General features: G+C 35.4%; 2 protein-coding genes across 2 annotated transcripts; one reads left to right on the top strand and one right to left on the bottom strand.

The window, feature by feature from the left end:
- Positions 1-913: 913 nt before the first annotated feature.
- LOC100246883 (uncharacterized) lies at positions 914-9957 on the bottom strand. The gene is made up of 5 exons (XM_002285515.5): positions 9650-9957; positions 6324-7238; positions 5740-5940; positions 3054-3249; positions 914-1401 (listed from the first exon to the last, which is right to left on the bottom strand). The coding sequence occupies exons 1-5, from the start codon at positions 9719-9721 to the stop codon at positions 1217-1219; spliced, it is 1569 nt and encodes a 522-aa protein (XP_002285551.1). The 5' UTR covers positions 9722-9957; the 3' UTR covers positions 914-1216.
- Positions 9958-11216: 1259 nt separating this feature from the next.
- Positions 11217-25018, top strand: LOC100252018 (uncharacterized). The gene is made up of 7 exons (XM_002285497.4): positions 11217-12124; positions 15244-15483; positions 17421-17510; positions 19822-19971; positions 20127-20251; positions 23981-24110; positions 24648-25018. Exons 1-7 carry the CDS (start codon positions 11573-11575, stop codon positions 24771-24773), a joined length of 1413 nt encoding a protein of 470 aa, XP_002285533.1. The 5' UTR covers positions 11217-11572; the 3' UTR covers positions 24774-25018.
- Positions 25019-26245: the final 1227 nt, after the last annotated feature.

Genomic DNA, 26245 nt, shown 5'->3' with positions numbered 1-26245 from the left:
TAACCTCTTTTATTTTTCATTATTTACATATGTTTTAAAAGAAAATGATATTTTTACAAGAAAAAAAATATGAGAATATTCTTATTTAAAATGGTTTTGTTTTTTTAAAGTGAGAGATTAAATTTATAATTTCATATTTCTTTTATCCTTTTTTAATAGATTATCCCTTTTTCTTATGGCCTTTATCACATGTAATTACCACACTGACAAATTGTAATTCAACATGCTAACAACAACAACAACAATAATAATAATAATAATAATAATAATAATAAAAAATATATATATGGAAAGCAAAAGCTTTTGATATCCAATTTCAACATCCATCACCACTAGTAATGTATGGAAAAATGTGGTCAAATGATTTTTTTTTTTTCTCTAAAATAGCATATCAAAAAATGAAATTGTAGGGCCCAAAGTGTTAGAAGACGAGAGCTTTGACCAAGTGCCTTTTGAAGAATGAGGCTGCAGTTCATCCGAAGAGATTTGGTGAAATGGAGTTGAAGCATGCAATTGATGGAAATTTGGCACTAGTCAGACTACTTTACAAAAAGAAATGTCTCCCTTTTATCAAACACAACAAACCTTTAAATGAGTAGTCCACCATGAGAGAGAGAGAGAGAGAGACCCTAATCTGAAGCTGCAGCTATATTTCAAATTCAACAATCATGTGATTTATGTAGGCCACACCTGAGAAATATGAGACCCAAAAGCAGGAAAAGCATAAAACCCTAAGAAAAGTACCAAAACTCAACCCACATTCTACAGAAACTATTCAAACCCGTGGTTACCAAGAACATTTCTCCTCTGTGGATGGTTCCAGTTCACAGGAAAACCATTTTCAACCTCCCTCCTCTAGGAGAATGCACTTCAAATATAAGGGTAAATCACAATTAAAAAAGAAAAAGAAAAAGAAAACCAACTCAACAAAGGCTTCGAATATACTTTGTTCTTCAGCAATGTACATATAAATTATATACAACCAGCAAATTTTCAGTACTTGTTAACTTATCATAAATAATATATAGTTTCGTGTTTTTTTTTTTTTTTTGGTGGGGGGGAGGATTTCCTATACAGCCACTTGGGTTTGAGTTTCAATTGCTTTATGTGGAATAAAGAATTGGAAAGGAGATTCATAGTGAAAGGAGATGGGCAGAATTTACATATGGGCACAGGCTACCTTTCCTGCGATGTTCTTGGCACTGAACCCTGCTAATCACCTCTCAAACTTGAGGAATAGATCAGACAGTGCATGATAGAGAGTGGCAGCTGCAGGAGGCCTAGGCAGTGACCCAAGAAGAATATCTGATGCACTAATTGATGGGTTGCCATAAAATCTGCAATTTTCTTGTGAGCGGGTTGTGACAATGTTCCCTTTGAGGGAGCACCCAACAAATGCACCTGGAAAATCAATTGTAATGTCATTAGATCACAGTGAAGAGGAAAGAACCTGCAAGCTTGGGTTCATGAGCTGAGACATCAAAGTGACTAGGTGAGGCATAAAATGGATAAAAATCCCAAGTAAATGCAGATAAGCTAGATGTACTAGAACTTTCAGGGTGACCAGTTCTTGAGACCCAGCAAAGATAGCATTGACAACAATCTAGGCATACCAACTAAGAGGTAGAGCAAGACCTGATTTAATGAATGATATTTGTAGCAAAAAAGATGCAACAATGGAAGGAAATTAGATGATTTGTTGCCATTTTGGAATCTTCTTATGTCTGGATATTCACTCAAAAATATGAAAACCAAACCAAAATATAGTTACTTGTAAAAGCAACTCAGTTATATAAAGTTGAAGCTGACAGAACATGATAAGTTAAGACTCAGAAAATGGACTCTTCTATTATACTATTGCATGGTACCATTTTTAAGGCCAAAAAAAAAAAAAAAAAAAATCAATAAATTTTATGACATACAAACTTGCATATTCCTATTCATTCAATTCTTGTAAATCTGGATGACCATACTGCCATGTGAGGGAAATTTGAGCATGGGTCACACAGCAACACTATCATCCTGAGCCATGCCATCTAAAGATGCTTTGAAGTTCACGGAGGATACTAATTCCCAATCTTATTGTCATATGAACAATCTAGGACTGCCCTAATTTAAAAAGTGAAGAAATAAATGAACTAGACCACCAGGTTCCCATTGAGGAAGGAATGCAACAAGTGCAAGCATGAAAATAAAGGTATAAAACAAGCACACACATGAAAAAAAAAAAATTACAAGGGCAAACTTTGGAGCTGTTTGGTAACTGGTCTTAAAAACAGTTTTCTAACTTAGAAAACGTGTTAAACGTGTTTGGCAGACTTCTAACATAAAACAGTTTTTTTCAGAATTTATTCTGAAAACATATTGTTTTGTGAGATTAAATTTGAGGTGTTCTCAATTATTTTTTATAGAATATTCTAAGCAACAACTTTGGAAACTTTTGCATTGTAAGTGTACAGTTACAGAGAATAAGATGAGAAAACCAATTTTCAGATCTGAGTTCTCAAATACAATTTTGTTCTTGAGAACTATTTTTTAAGAACAGTTTTCTAAAACATTACCAAACAAACCCTTAATCTCCATCAAAAAGTGATTCTTTGCAACAACAGGAATCCCCAAGAAAAATTTACCAAAAAAAAAAAAAAGGAATCACCAAGAAAAGTAGCAATACAACATTCTCAGATTTAATGCTTTTCTCAATTGTTTATCTTTTTTTTTTTTTTTTTTTTCCTTTTTCCTTTTCTTTTATCTTTTCATGACATTACACAATACCAGAACTTATACAGCTTACTCCAAGTACTTTGAGATTTTCTGTTTTATTTTTTATTTCTCTACAGGAAATCAATAATTTGGTGTGCACACCCACATACATACAAAATGGCAGATGATATGTCTAATTCAAGGGCAATAGAGTGAAAATTATCGAGCAGAAGCAGGTTAACACACAACTGGCAGGTGGCATGTAGCTGAATTGGAGTTCACTTGAGCAAAATTAATCCGAAATTCGAACTTCTGGTTATTAAAAATGTCACAATTTTACAATCATGGTGTACCTTTACAGCAGCTGTAGGTATAGCAAGCAGCATAACCACCATCACCAGCACGAACATCAGCTTCAGCAGAACGTCCAGCAATACCCACAGCAGCACTCAAACCTGCTCCAACTGAGAAGTGCATATTTCCACTAAATGTCTTGACAGCATTGTTTGTTCTTAACACGATTATGAAGTCTGTTAATTCTCCTCCAGCCTGTTTAAATGGAAAAACATTAAAGCCAGTTTCAAGGCTTGATTCCCAGGAAAAATTGTTACCTAAAAGGGATTCCATCTGTTTTCAGGGTTTGGAAAAGTGTGGACTTTCAAGGACAGGAATCTTATGAAAAAAGAGCAGCCTACGCATGTAAGTTTTTACAAGTACATTCAATATAAGGCAAATGGAAGCAAATACGAAACATCTAAGGATGAATTTTGGACCACACAGATACTGTATCCAATACCAAACAATCTAAATGTGTTCAGATTGAAAAGAATAATCGAAATGTACATACTGATGTGGAAATGAATACACGTGTATTGTTCAGAATTGAAAATAAGAGTGTTCACTATGAACACCAGAGGCAGTGCAACATCTGATCATGTGAACACAAGAAGGACAACATCTGATAATTACAACATAGAGCAAGGAACCCCAAATTCAATGAAAATCTGAGGCATGCACCACCACACAAGCACAGACAAGAATTAATCCAAGATCACAATTCTCCACCGCATCCTGGTATTACATCCTCTAGGTCACTCAATATGTCCCAACAAAAGGCAAAGTGTACTACCTTTTTTTTTTTTATTAGACAGTACTACTTTTCCACGACTTATGAGTTATAACTGCCAAATTTCCAGGATTTCAAATGATAACATATACTCTGATAAAAAAAAAACATGATAACATATACTGAAGGCATCCTAAACCACATTACACAAAATGTGGAGATGATGCAACCACAGACACATTAAGAAATGGCAATGTGATAGGTGATGGTCAGCCACAGCGATCACTATGACACAAAATAAAATACAAAATGATCGGTAGATCACTCACTACCAAGCAATAAGGTTGTGACTTTCATAAGTTTGTTTAAAACAATCATCAGGACAAACCAAAGTTTTGTTTCAGAAGGACTAGGAGCCCCAACCAAACAGATGATTGGAAAGAAGCTCCACCAATGCTAGTCAACAACTACGAATAAGATTGCAACATGCACATAGTGTTTAAGACAGCCTCCACCTTCTAGCCACATCATTTGTCTCATAACAACTGTAAAATATTCTTAATCCAGAAGGAAACAGCAACTACAAACCACCTATTAAGGTAGAAAGATAATCATTCATATTAGTCTCTCCTCTTATAGAAAACCTCCTCTATGACAATTCTATTTCAAAAATTGCACATGTTATCCAAGAATCTTTTTATTATAAATTTTGTTATTATATATATAAAGAGAACCAACAACAGACCACCTATTGAGGTTGAAAGAAAATTAAAATAATTTTTTTTTTGATAAGTACAAGATTGAATTAATAGAAGCGCAAAAAGTGTGCAAGTATACAGGTCGTATACAAGTAAACCAAGCAAAAAGCAGAAAATTGCCCAAGTTATTCAGATTAGTCTCTCCTGTTATAGAAAACCTCCTCTATGACACTTCTATTTCAAAAATTGCCCAAGTTATTTCTGAATCTTACTATCATATGTATGTATGTATCTATATACATATACATAGAAAACACTGTGAACTGCATGTCTACCATGTCATAGGAGTGTTAAGTCCAACAGTGTCAGAGAAAGAGGGCTGTCTTTAGAAGGGTTTGGGCTACTTAGATTAAAAGTGCCTCATTTGCATTGCATACAGGCTGATCCATCATACTATTATTTATTCCTCAAGGAATATATAAGAACTGTGCATCGCAGTGTCACCTTCTCCTTCACCACCAACAGCATCATTGCCACCTTCCTCTTCTAAAACACCATCCTCATCATCATCACTCTCATCCTTCTTAGAATAAACATGTTCTTTACTGTGTCCTTTATCATGTTCTTCACCAAAACCAACTCTTCAAATCATAAAAGTTGTCTTACTAATTTAGGCCACAAGGCCGTCATATATCATATATGCCAACCATTGAGCAATTCTGCCTCCTCAATTTGTCTTATTCTGTTTGCTATCAGTGACATTTTAATTTGTGTTGATTATTCTGTTTGCTATCAGTGCCATTTTAATTTGTGTTGATTTTTTTTTCTTTTTTTTTTTTGATAGGCAACATTTTAATTTGTGTTGATTATTTTCTACTGTATTTCAAATCAATAAATTTTCCTAAAACTACAAAAGTTCCAGCAATAGTTGAATTGTCAGCATGTAGCTTTCTGTGAAGTGAGACCATATCTGAAGAGAAGCTTGCATTTTCCAATTACTTGCTGAAAAACACACTGAATAAGCATATAATTATGAGAATGTGAGAAAATTGGACCTATTGGTAGAATTGTTCCATTGAAATTGTCTGGCCATTGCTAGAAATAGAAATGAGAATTATCTTTTTGTAGCAATTTCTGTAGGGAAGAATTTTCTTTTCTGCCCAACTTTACTTGACATAATATGCACCAAGAAAAGCTCATGTGTGAAGCAAGAAATATGTGGCCAAAATATCCTAGAAGCTGAGGAATCAAAGTTCCACGAGGAGAACTATTTACCTGAGCTCCCCAACCAATACCAAAGGAAGAAATGGCAGACGGGGGAGACCAAGATCCATCTTCTCTACGAGCAATGACCAGCCCTGTTCCAATGTTATAAGTCACCATCACGCCGACCTTTGCAACAGTAAGGATTGCAAGGCCTTTTGCCTGTTTTAGAATGGCCTCTGGTATTGACTTTTCAGGTGTAAGAGAGCCAACCTGAGAAAATGAATTCTAGTATGTTACAAACCAAATAAGAATTTGAATTATTAAATCAACAGTCTACGAATTTATTTTAGAATATAAATGCATGATTACTTGATATCAAGAATAATGATAATGAAAAATGCTACCAAAACGTTTACATTTGATTCTTATCCTTTTCATTTATTTGTGATACACATACAAAGAGCAGGTTGATCTAAAGCTGCAAAAAGTTCTTACAAGACTAGCCTTCATAGTTCTAGTCAAAATTCAAGTGCTGGAAAATTTTAATTATTCAATTCATTTTTACTCATTTTTAAGGACCATACAATAATGAGAAAGGAGGCAAGCATCAGTCCCAGTTAATTCAAAAAATGGCCAAAAAGCTTAATTTTTACCTTATTATAACCCCGAATGGTGTTTGCTGCCTTATAAATCTCATATTCCATAGACTGGCCCCATGGAAAATTAAGCCATGATCTCAAAGTGCTGAGGTCTGTCAGGTCATAGGTTGGCGACTGGGCAGCTCGACTTACTTGGTCCATTAGGTATGACTGAACAGATTCAAGCCTCACACAGCAGACATCACAGACCCGTTGTGGGTTCCCAGAGCGGAACTTTATAGGCAACAAACTCCTCCCCTTAGAGCATTCATTACAAAATATCCCCCCACAAAATCGACAGTGGTGCCTGGAGCACATTATAGGATGGAAACGCACATTACACAGCATGCAAGCAGAAGCGGCACTGTCAGGCAACCATTTTGGTGGATCTGCTTCAATAATTTCCTTTATGTTACTCAAATTAACCTCCGTAAGAGTTTCAGCCATCTCTTTCCAAGCTTGCTCAAGAAGATGGTTCGATATCCATGAGACTCTACATCTATGGATATCTCCTGAAGCGATAGCATTCACTTTCCCTTGGGCCGCAAGTAACATATCAGTAACCACATCCCACATGGTCAGCTCCTTATCTTCGCCAATTAACTGATTCCATCCCATGTCTCCATCCGGAAGGTAACCCCCATTTACACCGAGGGCTTTACTCCATTCTTCATTTTCACCCTCCAACATGGGAGGCACAGAGACAGGTATCCAAGGCCCAGTTTCTTCAGAAAGTGGCAAGTCGTAATAAAAATATTTACCTGGTTTCTTATGGCCAACAAACGAATCATTTAGCACATCATTATCTACCCCAGTGCTTTTAGGTGATTTGCTTTCACAATCTCTAAGTTGAATTTTTTCGTGTTTGACACAATTATCAGTTAGCATAGGCTCACTGCCTTCCCTGAGTTCCTGAACCTCTCCTGAAGCCTAATAACCAAAATCCAGGAAATTCAAGTCACTTTGATGCATTACAGTTCAACAGCCAAGTTCAAATACAAAAAAAAAAAAGAAAAAAGAAAAAAGAAATTATATCATGACATCTCACCACCAATTTCATCATGCACAAAAATTATCATCCAGTTAGCCATAACACCAAAATAAAATAATATAAAAATCACTGCCAGTTTAAGGAATAGATTGGGCACATAAGGATACTTCCAACATAAACGTCAGAAAATTAATACTTCTTCCAAAAGACTGAGGAGATATTAACAGGTTTCAGTTTGATCTACTACCTTTAGATTGCTCATTCTAATTATAATGCATTGGCAAAGTAACCACACAGGGCCAAAAGCAAGCTCCTAAGAAACTGAGCTTCCAGCGCATGTCTATTGACGCTTCAAAAGTGTCTCTGGAATTACACTAGGGAGGCCTGGCTATAGCTATTATTATTTAGGAGGAATGGAAAAACAGTTTTTTTATACTTCCATAATGCTTTACTTTCATGTCACATGTTATATAGTTGGGAATCACATTACCTATATATTGATCAGAAACAACTCAATAACTACCATTTCCTAAATTTTTCATCCCTACATCCTACGGAATAACCATATTTTACTTTTCCAAATTCATAATTTCTAAATATTACTTAAGAAAGCTTCCTTTACATTCTTTTTTCTTTTTACGCTTTCCATGCACCTTTCGAACAATCCTCAGTCACTTTCAATTGCATTCCTATAACACATCTATTCCTTGTGATCCCCTTACCTCTCTTCTTTTAAATGGCTTTGTACTTTACGACATTCAAAACACCTTCTAAACTCCATTTCATTTTTCTTCTGATGATGATTTTGACAAACGAACTTAATTGATTTTTTCTGATAGGTAAAAACAAACCTTCTAAACATTATTGATTGATTCAGACATCTGCTCCTCCATAGTAATCTGTTGATCCTTTCAAAGTTAGAAGAAAGAAGGAATCACTCTAAACCACAAAAAGCCTCTGATCCTAATCATTTCCTTCTCGGTTCCCTGCTTCCAGCCATTTTAAGAGCACTAGCTTCCATTGCCCATTCCCACTCAATGCAATCAGTCTTAACAACTACTATAGATACTTCCAATAACTGATTTTAAGGTTTATTTAAATGCTGTTTTTGGTTGGTTAATTTAACAAACAACATTCATTTTACAACTTTTTCTTTAATTTTCAAGTTCTAATAATATGTGCCTAAGATATGATGTTCTCTCATCTAAATTTTTGCACCTTCCATCAGAGACCATCAAACCCAGTCTCCAATCCCCACATCTATAAGGGGAAAAAACCATATTGTTTGCCCTGTTACTAAAACATGTTAACAAGTATTGGCATTTAATCATGTCACCAGAAGGTTTAAGAAATCAGAATGGCAGAAACAAGTCCAGATATAGCAGCCATAAAATACAGTGATCATAGAAAAATCTTTGGATTGTCCATGGAGATGCAGGTCTAATCATGCATGATGTGTTCATAAATCACACCCAGAACAAATAATATGGTGTGATTCACATCCTCAGCTCCTTTTCACTCAAACTAGGTTCTAAATTAGATGAGTAGCTGAGGCAGGTGGCAAGGGAAGCAAATGAGGAAGCAGACCCTTTTCCCCTGAGAGAGGGCCTACAAATCTAAAGCACTTCAAGGCCATTTTTCCCTGCTTCAAATCTTGTTTCCAGAGAGTGATTCTTTTGTATATCCCTATGGGGTTCTCATTGTTTTTCTTTTCACTTTTCTTCCAGTACATCTTTTTCCAACCATTAAACTGTTGGTTTCCAATAAAACAACTCGCCTATGGCTTTAACTCAATTGTTTCAATCTTGCAACCCACTTTTAATAACTTTTTCTTTCTTCTAGTTTTGATAATTGACTGAACAATTTCAGAAACAACCACATATAGTTCCGGGTACATCTTTACCCTAATCACAAATCTTACAACCTCATCAACATCCTGAATTAGGTTCTGTCAGCATGCAATTGCCCAAAAACCCTATTATGATGTATTGTCATAAAGTTGAAGCATAATTTTTTATAACTACCATATATTTCCATATCTAATTCTCTCTATCCCAATTGCAATTAACTAATAGTATAGATTGTACAACTCTGATTAATTGTTCTTAACCACCAAACCACCCCCCCCACCAAAAAAAAAAAAAAAAAAAAAACCATAATTCCAAAATGATTACAAGTCTGCAAGCTCCGTTCGGCTGCAAAGAAAACGCGTTAAAATAATTCAAACATTCAAAAGTTGGGATTTTTATCATCCCAGACCGAAAGGGCCCGAAATGAAAGCCCCCCAGATAAGAAAAACTTGAGATTCTCGGCAACCAAACAGACAAGGAAAACAAAAAGAGAAAATCACCTTGTCAGAGATCAGGTCATCTGGTGGGTAATCATCGAATCGAAGGTTACGGTATAACGTGTTTGGCTCCATTGGAAAAAAGACCCTTGCTTTGGAGACCTTCAAATCAAAAGCGCAATCAGGGAAAGAGAACGGAAGAAATTTGAAATTAGGTTAAAGCCTCTTCGGTGTTTTCTAGGGTTCAATCATTGGATAAGAGACTCAAATGATTTGGACCAATTTGTTTGAACTAATTTTATTTAATATTTAAACTTATCATCAGATTCATCACGAATATCTATATGCATAAAATTAAAAATAAATTATTGAAATTATTTTAATAAGTTAGAGGAAAAGAAATAATATGGACACCTAATAATCCAAAATAAACTTAATATAATACTAATAATATCCTTTAAAAATCGACTTCAATTTCAATTACTTACTTATCCTAAAGATTGAAACTAGATCTAAAATTCAAAATAAATTTTATAAATGATTATAAATGAGAAAATAAAAATAAAAATAATTAAAGTAAAAGGAAAAATACGAAAAAAAAAAATTTACAATATTGTACTTAAAGAGTTTACTGGCAATAAATATTAAAAATATCATTTTCACTTAACCCATAATCTTTTTTTTTAAACATTTATAAAAATAATTTTTAAAGATATATTTGAGAACTGTTTTTAAAAATAATTTTATGTTATCTATAACAAAAAAAATCAGAAAACATTTTGATAATAAAAAATTATTTTATATTTTATATTATTAAATAATAAAAAATAAAATATTTTTTTAATTATTTTCAATTGTTTTATAAAAATTATTTTAAAAAATAATTTTATAAATATATATAATAATAAAAAATGAAATATTAGATATAATTTTTTTTAAACTCATTAAAAAAATATTAAAAATAAGTTAAAAATATTTCAAATTTTCAATACATATTTTTGTTCTACAAACATTAAATAATAATTTTCTTAAATTATTATCAAAAAACTGTTTTTAAAAACAATTATCAAACTCATCCTAAATAATTATTTTAAAAGTTTTTTTTTAAATAATTTCATGATTCTTTTTAAAACAAATGTTTGTTTGAATATTTAAAATATTTTCTATATTTTTCTCGTATTTTGATTTTTTTAAAAAAATTTATTTATAATATTTTATTTTCAATAGTTTTTTATATTTACACCACAAAATTTTAAAATAATCATAAAAAATAAGCTCTCAAGTACTATTTTCATTAAAAAGATACCAAATATATTAAAATCGAGAATACGGAGGAATGTGGAATAAAATTACAAACCCTAGTAAAAAAATTTTAGTTTTTGCATAGAATCAAATTATTTGAAAATGTATGATCGACATTCAACAACATGAATCACATTCATGTATAAATCCTTTCCGTGCCTTGTTTCAAACTTGAGAATCTAGTGTCTGTCATTATGTGATTGGTTGGTGACGTTCCCACATCACCCGCGAGAAATGCAGTCACTTTCCGTGAAATAAAAATCCTATCTTCAGAGAGCCACAAGTAATCAGACCTACGTGGCACTAACTGAAAACACTGTATTCTAATTTACCATTTTACCCCCAACCGTAGCCCTAACCCTTCTACACCGTTTCCAGTCTTCTTCTCTCCACGACTCTCTTTGTCAAACCCTGGCGCCCTAGATCGTTTCTTTAACATTTTGCCTGATTTGGAGATGTCGAAAGCTTCAGCTTTCAGTTTCTGAGAGTTTTCGGAATTGCGGGAAGGGGGAAAAGCGGATGATTTTTTGATTGGTTTGATTCGAATTGGGGGAATTCTGGTGCCTGGAAAAATTTGATTTCTCGGATTTGGAGATCACGAAAGGCTGTTTGGTTTGTCCGGGTGAAGTACTGGTTTAAGTTTTTTGATTGTTTGATTCGAATTGGGGTGTTGTTGGTGGGTAGATGTCGGTGGAGAGGTCCTTCGAGGCGTGGGAGGAGGTGCAGAGGCACGGGCACGATTTAGCGGACCGGCTCGCGCAGTTCACGGGATTGATTCAATCGCACATCACACCTCCCTCGTTTCAGTGGCCGAATCCTCAAAAACCGAAGCTTTTCGATGTCGAGTTCCCGAGCCAGAGTTTCGGGAACCGGGATTTCGGTATCGCGGTCGACAATTCGGGAATCAATGGGGTTTCCGCAATTTTCGATATCGGGAACAGGTTGGGGCAAGTCGGGGCGGAGTTTGGGGCCTGCTTGAATGGGGTGGTTCAGCAATTTTTTCGGAGGTTGCCGGTGCCGTTTCGGCAAGACGAGGGTGTAGCGGCGTCGGTTCGGTTGGGTGGGAGTGGGCAGCGGGCTGATTTGGGTGTGGCTCTGCAGGAGGATTTCAGGTTGGCGACAGAACGATTGAGGGAATTCGGGTTCGCAGAAAATGAGGGGACTTTGGATGGACTGGTGGAGGAGGAAATTCCCGGTTTTGATTTGAGCTCGGCAGGGCATTTTGGTAGGCCACAGGTAAATTTTGAAACCGGTTATGTGTACTTGTATGTCAATTTGTGAATTGCCATGTTTGTGATAAATAGAAATGTTAATTTTAGTGACCGAAGCTATGATCAATTGTTTCTTAAGCATGCAAAAATATAAGGTGCTGAATATCTATCAAATATATATATATAAGGTGCTGAACATTATAAAGATGGTTAGCTTTGGTGCTGAGACAGTTAGTGTTAGATTAACTGAGCTGTTGGGTGTTATAGAATCTGGGAACTGGTGAAGTACACTTGCAACAATGGGGACTTCGGTGTTATTTGTAAAGGAAAACACAGTAGGACAAAAGTAAAGGAAATCCTCAGGTTATTTGGTTAGATTTAGTGGCTATGAGAAACAAAACCAAAATTTTTCAGCAGACCGGTAAAAATTTTCGTTGTCTGGTTAAGGTCTGACTGATAAAATCCAATATTGGGTGGAAATCTGAGCCTGGATACAGGAAATGGTCATAATGACCATTGTTTGATCCGAAGCTCGTTTTGCTCCCCTGTCTATCTATCTATCTATCTATCTATCTATATAGGTCTTTCTCACTCTCAAAATTCAATTTAGTGTCCATGTTGCTAACTGTGATCATATTAAGGTAAAGGAAAATTTTGTAGACACCCTCACCAACCTGAAGTTAGGTTGGAGACTTGGAGTCAGTGGGGCACGCTTTGGTTGACCCTATCCATATCATGGTTATGACAATTAAGTAAACATCATTTTCTACTCTTGCTTTTTTATCAGAACCTCTCACAATTAAGTTTTAGAGTATTTTTTGCTTTTATTTTTATTTTTTTAGCTCCAGTTCTGTGTTGTCAAAGGTGCGAGGTGATACAGTGCCGTTGTTGGTAAGCCTTGCCTGGTTGAGGATAAGCACCACAAGCTGCTCCGGCAGGACGGTGCACGCCTCTCAGCCATGTGCTTTGGTGCACCTTGCTTATTTATCATTATTTTTCTGTTTTGTGTTGGCCCAAAACGGCGTTGTTTTGGTTCACTACAAGGCAAAATGACATCATTTGGATGTATGGTTTGTTAAAAAGGCATGAGCAAATGATGTCATTTTTACCATTTCAAACAAACCCTATGAACCCCCTTTGTCCAAATGAGGTCTTTATCTTCTTGGGGTGAAAGTGCAACTTGCACAGAAGATTTCATGGACAGCAGAAGAAGAAGATGTCACATACCTGGATCAATTCTCCCACAGTTTCTGGAGCCTCACAGCTTCATGCTTTTGTTTCTTTATTTTCTGTTTTTCTCTCCCACTACTTCATGATATCATTGCTTTATCTAGTGTTTTTTTTAGCATAATTTTAGTTTTTTTTTTTTTAACTATTATTTATTTATTTATTTTTACAATGAAAGGGTGGTAGCTTTTGTTTTAAAACTTGATTTTAATGAAGTAGAAAGAGGTAGGCCCTGTGATAGTATTCATTGTTTGATTCAAAATGGTTCACTGTGCTGATAAATGAAAAGGTTCATTGTGCACCAAATTCAAGAAACTGACAAGATAATGTGGTTCTTTTGAAAGGGCAATGCAATTGGAGATGATTCTAACTCTGTCTAATACTTATGCATCATTGCACCTGGAGGATGCACATTATATAAATAAGGTGGTTGCTTGGATATTGAAAATTTATGCTATTGAGAAAGATAATAGCCTAATACACCATATTCCATCTCCCCTATCACTCAGAATTTGATAGTCAACTAGAGGGCTCCTAAATCTACTAGACAAAGTATTGGGGTTAGTTAAATAATATTACTTGAAAAAAGTGAGAATCACTATCCTAAAATATCTCCCTGTGATCCTCTTCTCACTGTCCCATTATCAGCTTTTAAAGCAGAGCAGCCATAGATTTTTTAGCATTAAGATTTGAGATATTATTTTGCTTATTAAACAAAAAAAGAAGATTTACGATATTATTTGGTGCTATTCATGCACATGCCATGCATGTGCCAAAGAACAAGCTGAAGCAAGTTTAGAGCACCTTGATACCTTACAACAAGGGTGCCTAAATAGGAATGACAATTAAGTGAAAAATATGGAGACATGTAAAAAATAGAATATGTGGAAGTAGGTGTTCTGATGTTAGTATGAAGTATACATTTGTACAGAAGTTGGAAAATTTGGTAAAGTTTGGTGTTTATTTGTCAAAAATACTCAAGTATTTAATGAATTAGAATTTATGTTTTTACTGCTCAGAATATGTAATTCGAACTTTCAGTTGGGTTAAAAAATAAAAGAAATAGTATACTTAGGATTGAAGTCCTTCACGATTTTTCTACTGTATAGTTCAAAACAAAGAAAGGGGAGCTATTCTCCAAGTTTTTCTACAGTTTTTTTTTTTTTTTCCCAGCAAAGCTGCCAGGCCACCTTGATAAAACCTCTTTGACCAATTGAGACCAATTGAGAAAGAGCCTACGAAAACCCAAACAAAGAAAGCAGGAAATGCCACAGGGCACTAGCTGGGCTATAATGGAGCAGCATGTGGTTGACAGACTATAATGGAGTTGGTTGATTTATTTTTTGCATTCTATTTCTTTTTCTCACCATGAAACGGCGTTGGGATGTTGCCTTTTGGGATCATTGGGTGTTACCCTTCTTAGTGTTGGACTTCTTGTTCAGTTGGTTAAATAGGAGACAGGAACATTATGGAGTTTTGGAGGCTGTTGCCGGCTGCTATTTCATGAAGCAATTGAAGAGGAACAAGAGAATTTTTTGTTCTTTAATAATGTTGAGCATTCTATCGTGAACTCGATGAGGATTTTGGCATGAATTTTTTTTTTTGTTGTGGTCTACTTATAGGGAACTTTGAGTTTCTCCTAACTTACAATTTTGTTCTCCTTTGTCTTAGACGGTATAACTTGAATATACAAGATCTTTTTGGCCTTCTGTTTTATTCATGTATCTTACTCACTGGAAAAGACGTACAAACTACTTTAGGTCAAAGCTTCTTTGTAAATCTTTTCATTGCTTGATATAATTACATAGGTTTTATATAAATATAGGAAAATTAAAAATTAATTTGGGTCAACTATGTGAATCTTCTTCAATATTCTATTCAACTTTTGGTCAAATGGCTTCTTTTATATTGATGCAGGGGACCATTAATATTACATCAACATATGACAGTAGAACACGTGATGTGGAAAGTTCTTTACTTGCAAGGGGAGATTTATGGAGGGTAGAGGCATCACATGGCAGTTCTACATCAGGAAGTGAGAATTCATCTCTTTTTCTTGTCCAACTTGGACCAGTGCTCTTTGTTCGTGATACCACACTACTTTTGCCTGTTCATCTTTCAAAGCAACATTTGCTTTGGTATGGTTATGACAGGAAGGTATAGCCAATTCTCAATCAACTGAGTTGGTATGAAATTGAACAAATGATGCTTTAATGTTATATGCTGTTTAAATTGATTTAGAATTGATTAGTTTTTCAGTTTTCACTTCACGTACAATTTTTTGTTTCCATTTTCAGTCTTCAGAAACTAATTGCTTTTATGTTAAATATAATATTAATAATTGCCTTTCTGTTTTATAGTTTGAATTCACGTTTGAAATTGAATTTTTATGAATTTATTATGAGAAACATAAATTATATCATATGCTACAATTAAGGAAAAGGATCATTTATTTTACACCCTTCTTATAAATGGTACACCTGTTTGTGATTATTCAATTCCTTACTTTTTATGATCCATGATCAAAAATTTATTTCTCATAGCTGTATAGAAAAAAAAAAAGTCACTTTTAAAGGAGCCAAAGAGCTCCAAATTCTCTTAGCTGGAAGAGCCAACCTCTTCTTTGCTTTTAGCTTTGAATCTCCAAAATATCATTCAAATGCTAACATTTTATTGGCTCTTCTTCTATACTTCCACATACTCTCTGCTTCCAGTTGAACCCTATACACTCGATGCATTATTCTACCATCCTAATTACTGCCATACTAAACAAGTGTAGAAGTCCCCCCACAAGAGGGATATTTCCACACCAAATCTCCCACTGAAGCTTACCTCTTTCTTGTTCCTTTTAAATCGCATCCCTTTAAGAACTAGAGGGGTTTGTGCTTCTTCGGTTTGTTCACTTTAATTTCTCTTGCTCTTGTAATTTTTTCATGTGAGTGCATCTGCCATGATTTGAAAGAACATTTTCGTCACTTGCAATTTATTATTTTTTTTGATAGGCAAAACAAAACTATATGTCAAAAGGGCCTGAAAAAGGGCACACCAAAGTACACATGATGTGTACAAATGGCGCCTAGTAGACAAGTAAAATCACTTACAAATTATTGTCTTTGATAGGGCACCAATTTGCAACATCATTCTTATTTTCAGCTTTACATGTAAATTTTCATCATTTTGTTCACCCTCTATAATCTTCACTTTATTTTCTAGTGAAGCAGAATCTTCATCGAGCAACAATTCTTGTACTTTTACTTTGTAAATATGCACTTAGCTGAGGTATTATCTGTCCATTTTCACCACATACTAAAGGAACACGTTAATTTATCAACAATTAAAAGTGCGGTAGGAATTATCAATTTCCATTGGATTACAATCCATGGCATAAGTCAGAGTTTATTAACTCTTTCTCTCCACCTCATCTAATTCTATGATATGATGGGACCAAATTGGTGACTTGAATAGTGGCATTTAGATGGGGCCCATCAAAAAGAAAAAAATTCTAGATGGCAGTGTGCAACTGGTGTCAAGAAATAATGGGAATACATAGGGTGTTGTTTGTATACTGCCTGTATACATAGAGTGCACCCCCTATTTTTAGGCGTTTATTAATTCAATCTGCCTTTGTCTATATATATAATAATAATAATAATGGGAATGGGTTGCATTGTATGCAGCTCAAGAAAGTAATTTATTGATGTGCCTCTAATTCTAAGAGGCAAAACCCTTTATTATTGAGTTCAACTATTTTCTACTCACTCTGCTGATAAACATGGTGTAGGTGTTTAAAGCTTTTAAACATTTCCATTAAAAATGCCTGTGATTTTATCACTATTTTTTACAGAATTGAGTAGTAGTTGGTAAAAGAGTTAATTTTGTACCATGATGCCAAGCTGGTCCTCAAAAATAGAATGCTACTAGGGCACACAAAATGCATACAGATTTTTGTTACATAATATTCTATTTCTATTAAACTTGCATTTATGTCTTAATGATATTGCTACTGTCATTGTGCTTGGTTTTCCGTATTGGGTTCTTGGATCTAGATATTTTTCTATGTATATGTATTTATACTGTGTTGATTTGATTGTCAGAATGGAATGCATTCTCTTTGTCCGGCAGTGTGGTCAAAGCATAGAAGGTGGTTGTTGATGTCAATGATCTGTCTCAATCCTTTGGCTTGTGTGAGTATTGAGCTTCTACTGAGATCAGAATTTCTTTGTAGTTTAAAATGTTCTTTTACTGATAAGACTTGTCTGGTATAATATTAGTTCTTTGGTTAGTTTGCTTATTATGATATTCTGATTGCATTCAGCCATTCACCTATATTCAGGAAAAAGCCAAAATACAATAATTGAGGGACATGATCAAAATCTTAACAAGATAGATTCATTTTAATCGCAAGGACTTCACAATACAATTGAGAAGTGGGAATAAAAAAAATGGTATATGAGTATAGAAATGAAGCCCCTAGCAGTTAAGAAAAATATTTTTGCTAGACTTTTCTCTATTGTATGGGAGTACAATGCAAGAACAAATGAGTCAGTAAGAAGGTAGTTTCCAGTGCCTAGGAGAAGCAATGCATGGGAAGTAGGGATATTTTGGACCCTAATGGTGGTCTCCAAGCTGATTTTTTTTTTTTGGAGACAGAACTATGGTTCACTCAGGCAGTGGGTCGAATTAGAAGATTGCAGATTATTGGGGGCTTAACAGAGTGTATACATGGAACCTAAAGTTTAGCCACCATCTACTTCAATTGATTTTAATTCTTGAATTAACTAGTTGTTTCTTTTGATATGAAACTGGTGGATTCAATTTTTTAATTGCTCGGTTCATTGTCCCTAAATCTCGGGTTATTGGAATTAAAACTAGTGCCTTTTCCAAATTCTCTCCAAGATTTTCCTGTTTTGGGAGAGTTGCATAACATAAAACCTATTCTAGCAGAAATTCAAATTGTGTTTCAGAAATTGTAGAACTTAAACCTATCCTTTTGTCCAGCCTGAATTTGACCTGGAGAAGGAAGTGTAGAAGTCCTGAATGGAAACCTAATAGAAGTGGATAGTTGTATTTTAAATATATTGCTTAATTAATGGCAGAAATAAGGTAATTAATGAGGGCTTATAAATTGCAAATTTAAGGACTTTTAGATAAAAAGCATGTAGAGTAGATAATAGGGGCAATCTAAAAGTGGGTTTTCTACAGTTAAGTCTCTTTATAGTGCTGAGGAGCCGGGAAGTACAGTCCGGTTCCTAAGATAATTAATTTGAAGGTCTTATGTTCCTCCAAGAGTGGGTTTTTTTTGCTTGGGAAGCCTCATGGGGGAAAGTTTTAACTTTGGATCAACTCAAAAGGAGGGGTTGGTCCCTTACCAATAGATGTTTCTTTTATCTAGCCGAAGAGGAGTCTACTAATCACATTTTAATTCACTGCACAAAGACTAGAGTTTTGTGGGAGTTATTATTTGCTCTTTTTGGGGTGACTTGGGTTCTCCCTTGTTCAGTAATGGAGACTCTCCTTGGTTGGTTTGGGTCCTTTGTGGGTAAGAAGCGCAAAAAAACTTGGAAGTTGGCTCCTTTATGTCTTTTTTGGATGGTGTGGAAAGAAAGAAATAGGATAGCGTTTGACAATAAAGAGTTTTTAATACATAGGTTGAAGTATTCTTTTGTGTGTGGTTTATGGTCTTGGACAAAGTTGTATATAGATGCTGATCTTTTATCTTTAATCGACTTTTTTGATTGGTTGAGCTCTAGGTGAGGGAGGGTGAGGTTTTTGTTTTCCCTCCTATTTTGCTCTTTTTTGCCTTTTGTCACCTACTGTATACTTCCTGTATGTCTTGGGTCGCTTTCCGGGCTTCCTTTTTCTAATTAATATACTCTCTACTGTGTTTATCCATCAAAAAAAAATAAAAAAAATAGGGGCAATCTTCCGGGAGTTTCCACTCTCCAATATAGCTGATTAGGGGGTGGGTGAAGAAGATGATGCGAAGGATGGGGCTTTTCCCATCAGATATACTCTTCTGCACTGGCTTTTGCATATTGCTCCTGTCAAGGAATAATAGGAAAGTCCATTCTTTTGTAAATTGGAAGTACTTTTTCTTTCGATGACTGGTATCTTAAGCTGCCATGCATTGAAGCAACCTGCATATCAGATTTCTTCTTTCTTCCTCATTTTGAACAGTCTGAACCCCTGAACTTGTTAAGCTATGAGCATGCGCCAATTAGGTTTGAATCAATTACTAAATTGTTTGGACATGAACCATTGCGCTGCATAAACATCTCAAATGTTTGATATATAGATGGTTGTTTTTCTTTATATCATACACTCCTTGATTATAATATTGCAGACATAAAGTTCCTGAATTTTTGAACTTTGTTCCTATAATGTTAATGAGTGATCAAGTCATTGCACTTATGAAAACATCAGCCACTATGTTTAAATTTTAAAATAATGTCTGACTTCTGGACTTGTTTGTCTAACTTCATCTTTTCTGCTCAGTCTTTCATGGATTTGCAGTTTCCAAATGGGCAGTTCACCTATGTATCTGGTGAGGGCTTAACTACCAGTGCTTTCCTACCTGTTTTTGGTGGCTTGCTTCAAGCTCAGGGTCAATATCCTGGAGAAATGAAATTCAGCTTCTCTTGCAAGGTTAGCCAGCTAGTTTGTTAGATAATATATCGAATTTCTTGTTGCACTTGTTTGGCCTTATTGATTTCAGATTGGCCATTTTCAGATTTTCACAGTTCCTTGAGCTTGTTCCATAAATTATTTGGAAAAGGATTTATCTTTAGAACTTTTTGCAGAATAAGTGGGGAACACGCATTACACCTATAGTCCAATGGCCCGATAAATCATTTACATTGGGTCTTGCACAAGCCTTAGCATGGCGGAGATCCGGTCTCATGGTGAGGCCAGCCATCCAATTCAGGTAGAGTGTATGCTTTTTTAAAAATATTCCATCTGGGTTACTGTATATGTGCAAATTCCATTATTACTTCTAATATACATTTAAAATATTTTTTTTTGGTCCAAGAGCAGTGCGTAGTTTGAAGTCTTCTTTGTCATGGTTTTTTTTCTGTCTATGCAAATGTTCACTTGATGATCTTCCGAGTGAAATGTGATATCTAGGTTGTGTTTGTTCCACTTTAAGTGAGAATTTGCTCTAACTCCCTTAGAAAACTTTGGCCATAGAGAAAACTAAGCAACATAAATCTGGGGTTAGCTACTGGGTGGCTAATGGAACAAGAAACAGGAAGGATTGGACTGGTCTCCTGTTCCAAGAGAGAGTGTAAATTGGTTGGATCAATCCTTTTCTAAAGAGGAAGTATGCAAAGCTGTCCTTCAATTAGACAAGGAAAAGGACGATTTCTTGTTGAGATGTGGTAAAGGACGATTTATTAAAAGTGTTTATGGAGTTTCATAATAGCGAAGTACTACACCAAAGCACCAATGCTACCTTCATTGTGCTTATGCAAAAAAAAAGTTACACCGTAAAAATATCATACTTTAGAGCTATTAGCTTGGTTACAAGCTTGTATAAGATCATAGTTAAAGTTCTATCAAGTTGTATCCGATGAATGCTTCATGAAACCATCTACATTTCCTATGGGATGTATGTTTTAAGAAATTGTGATCTTGTGAATAAAAATGCCTTTAAGGCCTGGCTCAAGTAGTAAAAGGATGGGGAGGGTTTGTGGGAGGTTCTAGGTTCAATTCCCAATGGGGACAAAAGTTTACCTATAAAAAGGCGGACCAAGGCGCAAAGTAGTCTTGGAGTTTGAGGCGCAAGGCGCGGGCTTTAGTGAAGTGAGGCGCGCCCTAATTTACATATATATTTTTATATAATATAATCAAATTTAACAATCATTTATCTGTCCTAAACACATAAATCATCAAATATCATCCAAAACTTCAATTTAATCAACATGATGAGGTCCCAAAAGGTACATGACTATTTTTCTTCATCTTCTTCTTCTTTTTCACTTCTCCACCGCACGATTGAGGCTAGGGCATGATTGGGAGTGGTGTCGAGTTCAAAAATACCAAAAAAAGGGGGTTGGAAAGGAAAACAGGGCCAAAACGACATCGTTTTGGCCTGTTTTTTTTTTTTTTAAAGGAACAGGTTCCAAAACGACGTCGTTTTGGCCTGTTCCTTTTAAAATAAAAAGGGCCAAAATGACGTCTTTTTGGACCTAAAAATAATATAAAAAAAAATTAGGGCTTCTCAGCCCCAGCCCTCTGAAACCCGACGGCGATTGAAGAAGAGAAGGAGGAGGAGGAGGAGAAGAAGAAGAAGAAGGAGGAGGAGGAGGGTGTACTTGGCCGGAGGCGCGTCAGGCAACCGCGTCGCTCCTTGTGCGCCTAAGCGGCGCCTTCATGAAGGGGCGTCGCCTGCCTTCAAGCGAGGCATCAAAGGGTGGAATCGTGCCACCCTGAGCCTAGGCGCGCCTTTCACAACTATGATCTTAGTGAATAAAAATGCCAATGGATGATTTAAAGTAATAAGAGGTTTAAGGCAAGGAGGTCCACTTTGTCTTTTTCTTTTCACCGTAGTAATTGACATTTTAAGTAGGAAGCTAATAAAAGCAATATTCTAGAAGGGTTCCTTGTAGGAAGGAATAGAACTAGGATGTCACATTGCAATTTGTAGATGATGTTATTCTTAGTGCCTATGTAGAGGAGTTACAAAACCAAAAGATTATCTTGTTGATTTTTGGGTGCATGTAAGGAATTATCAAGAGTCTGGATGGGATCACTAGATTGTCTTTGCTGTTAGAATGTAAAAATTTGGAGTGGCCTTTAACCTATTTGGGTCTCCACTAGGGGGTAACCCTAAGGCTAGTGTCTTTTGGGACTTGGTCATAGACAAAATTTCAAGGAGATTAAATGGTTGGAAAAAAATATTTTTTTCCTTAGGCAGAAAAATAGTTCTAATGTAGTCCTATTTGTCTTACATCCCTAGTTATTTCCTCTCTTTGTACATGATTATATCTTGGTAGTGAGTAGGATTGTGAAAATGCAAAGAGATTTTCTTTGGTCAAGGTTTGGCGAGGGAAAGAGAGATCATCTCATAAGTTGGAACCAAGTGTGCAAGCCTTGGGAGGAAGGAGCGTTGGGGTTCAAGAGGATATCTTTGAGGAATAAGGCCCTCCTTGGGAAGTGGCTTTGGGGGTTGCCTAGAGAAAGTATGACTCTTTGGCATAAGGTTATTTTGAGCTTCTATAGGTCACACCTCAATGGTTGGGACATCAACATTTTAATTAGGTGGTCGCATTGTTACCCTTGGAAGGCCATTGCTCTTGTTTTCTAGGATATTTTTTCTCTAATCATGCCCGTTTCTTGGTAGGTAACAAGGCAAAGATTCGTTTTTGGGAAGACTGGAGGTGGGGGGATTAGCCTCTAGGTTTTCCTATTTTTGACAAAGTTGTAGAACCTCGGATGCTACTAACACTTCTAAAAGCAATTGTTATTAGGAAAGGCACATATCCTAACCTTATAGTGCATTCACCCAAGCGCCCACGACATTCGAACACAAGTGGAGTTGATGGACGCGGCCAACCCTCCGATCTGCCAACAATCTCAAACCCCCCCCCCCCCAAGTGACACCCCTGGGGTTCTAGCCCGTGACCTCAACTCTAATACCACTTGTAGAACCTCAAGTACTACCAACTCTCCTAAAAGCAATTACTGTCAAGAAAGACGCATACTCTAGCCTTATAGTGCATTCACCCAAGCGCCCATGACATTCAAACACAAGGGGAGTTGATGGATGCGGCCAATCCTCCGATTTGCAAATAGTTGTGTTACTTATAAATTCTCTTGTATCATCTATTTAACTTCCGACAAAACTTCATTGACTTGGAGATAGAGGATCTTGAGTCTCATGTCCATTCTTTATCATGTGAATCTGTCATCATCTTCCACAAATATGAGAGTTTGGTCATTTTCATCTTCAAGCCTATTTATGGTCAAATTGTTCTTCTTAATGCCTTAATTTATGTTCATTTGATTTCGACATGCAAAGTTAATAGTTGTGTCAAGATCAATATGAGAACTCCTAGATCAGGTCAGGTTGCCCCCAAGGTTTAATATTGACCTACAAAACACTTTTTTTTTTCTTTCTTTAGACAATATTAGAAGTGATATTGGTCACATATTACGAGGAATATGTGGGCAAACCTGAAAATAATAGTAATATTGTAGCAGCTAAAGTAACTATTCTTTGAGATCCAGATGACTCTGATCTGAAGGGGGAGAGCCATATCCAGTCCAAAGTTTTATATGGATCTTAATAAAGTATCTATACCTTAAAAATTTGGGCTTGGATTGATTTTGTGATGAAACCTGCTTCATTCATGCCTATTCAACATCTTACTAAGCCAATTTTAAGAATCAGCATGTTATCCCTAAAATTTGGTGTTCTGTTTCTTTGCACCTCTCAAAATCTAATGTGAAGAACTTTATTTTTTTTCATCATTTGGATTCAGTATTGGTTGTTTTACCTTTGTATTCACTGAATGATAATATTTGTGCATTTGGAGCCTGATTATCCAGTGGCCCTATATCTTGCTTTCTTTTGCATCTCTATTGGCTTTGCGGCCTGTATGCTATTGTTCACATGTTTATCTTTCCCTCACACATTTTTATGCCTGGTCAGTGTTTGCCCCACTTTTGGTGGAACCAATCCTGGGTTGAGGGCGGAGCTTATTCACTCTGTGAATGAAGACCTAAGTCTGATCTGTGGCTGTGCATACACAATACATCCTTCTGCATTTGCTTCGATATCTGTAAGTTGTTTCTGGACTGGCAGGGATTTTTGGTTTTCTCATTGTCTCTTATCCTACAGCTAGTTGGGTACCTGTGGGGATTCTGGATGCTGTTCTGCATGTCATCCTCCTTTTCACATGTGAATACCTACTTCATGGGTGGTTTTAGAAGCTGAGTCAGGATCTTTTGTTGTTAAATCACCAAAAATTTGTTGTGGATTTAGTAATTTGTGTGCTTAGTAGTTTCCTTGTTGACAAAGAGGTATAGCTATCTGTTGAAATTCAAAGGAAGAGTCCAGACTATAAAAAATTGGCTTCCACCCTCCGTGTGATGGCAGTTTCTTAAGTTTGTGGCGAAGCCCTCAATATATAGAAAATTCCTATCCTAATTTATGAATAAAAATTTAATGAAGCACCAAAAAAATTTCTAAACTATTGGGAGGCTTTCCATTGGTCAAATACTAAAGTAGGTCAGTTCCAGTTGGTTCACTTTGATACATGAATAGACGTTTGTCGACTTCTTTTCACTAACATCAGCACCTTTTTATCTCCAATCAGCTTGGCAGGTCAAAGTGGAATGGAAATGTTGGGAACTCTGGGATAGTTGCAAGAGTTGAGACCCCTCTTGGCAACTTTGGCAGGCCTTCCTTCTCTGTTCAGTTGAATAGCGGTATCGAGTTTTGATCTCCCCCTTTTTTCTTGCTTCATCTCATGTAATCTGCAGTCAAAATGTACATATAGTCCCAAACTGACATGTTGTCACATGTGAATATCTAATCTTTGTTCCAATGAACACTTCAGTAAATTGCACATGTCACTTGGGACTTTTACCCAGAAACCATTGTCAGAAATTTTCTGTTTTTAAGTAAAGTTTATGAAACAAGCATGATGGGTTTGTGGATTTAACCAAAATGCAAGTTTTAGATCTACCTTTTCATGCATGTTCTTGCTTGGATCTTCTTGGTGGTATGAATCGATCAAAACTGTTGAAAATCTTGGAGTGTTCACAGGAGTCTTTTAGGTCTGAATTGTGTGTAAGCAGCTTGAATTGTCTAAATGATGTTTGTGACCTCTAGTCTAAGTTCAATGGTCGTTCCCTTGTTTGAGTTTGAGCCTTTCTGGCATTTAATAGTGCATTTGATGGTGTTTCCATTTGAAGTGATTTTAATGAAAATGTTTTTAGAAGAATCATCTGTAAAATGTTTTTTTAAAAGCATTATAAGTGAAGTTTTAATTTTTTTTATTCTTTAAAAAACGAAAAATATTTTATTAATTTTAAAAAATGTTTGATAACTTTTTGTATAAGATAATATTTCGAGAACTTTCTTTTCAAAATAAATTGTTTTATATAATAAATTTGAGATGTGTTTTTTGAGGATAACATCTTGGTCAATACCAGTGAATAAGTCTTGATTAATTGAGGGCTGCCTCTGATCAATCAAAAATGGAGGCAGGAGCCTTTTCCCATGTTTTCCCTCAGTTTCCCACTTCACTTTCCTCCATTTCTGACTGGCCAATTAGCTTCCAAAATTTGTCAGGCGGTCCAAATTCAAAGTTGAATATGTCACAATTGAGACAATCACAATTAAATCATTCTTAATAATTTGATGACCAAAACATTCTTTCTAAAACGGTTCTTAATGATTTAAGAAAAAAATTTTGTTTCAAAATTCTAATATGAAAAATAATTTTTTCAATTTATTTTTTAACGATGATATTTATATTTTTATATAATGCAAAAAAAATTTGAAATATTTTTCACATTTTTAATTATTTTTTAAAGTATTCAGAAAATATGTTTGAAAGAACGTGAAATGTATTCTAAAATATAACTCATTTTTAAAATAAATTCTCGAATTGAAAGTTTATTAAACATATTTTTTTGAGGTTATAAAATTGTATTATATTTTTAAAAACATTTAAACTGTATTATGTCCTTTAAAAAAACACGTCTGATTTAAAGAACAGTTTCGAAGAAGCCTAAATTTATCCTCATAAACCTAAAGACGTGATTCTTCCTTGCCAAACAATGATGTAATATGCTTACCAAACCTCAATGTGATTCAAGTTTAAGCATTTAAGCATAAATCTGCTCCCCAAATAGGTTGACAATGGAGGGTTAGCTTCATTTCTACCACTCTGAGATTTTGCCCCAC

This window comes from Vitis vinifera, chromosome 19 (assembly GCF_030704535.1).
Source record: "Vitis vinifera cultivar Pinot Noir 40024 chromosome 19, ASM3070453v1".
In the NCBI taxonomy this organism is placed as follows: Eukaryota; Viridiplantae; Streptophyta; class Magnoliopsida; order Vitales; family Vitaceae; genus Vitis; species Vitis vinifera.
This window is presented reverse-complemented; position numbering and strand designations above follow the sequence as displayed.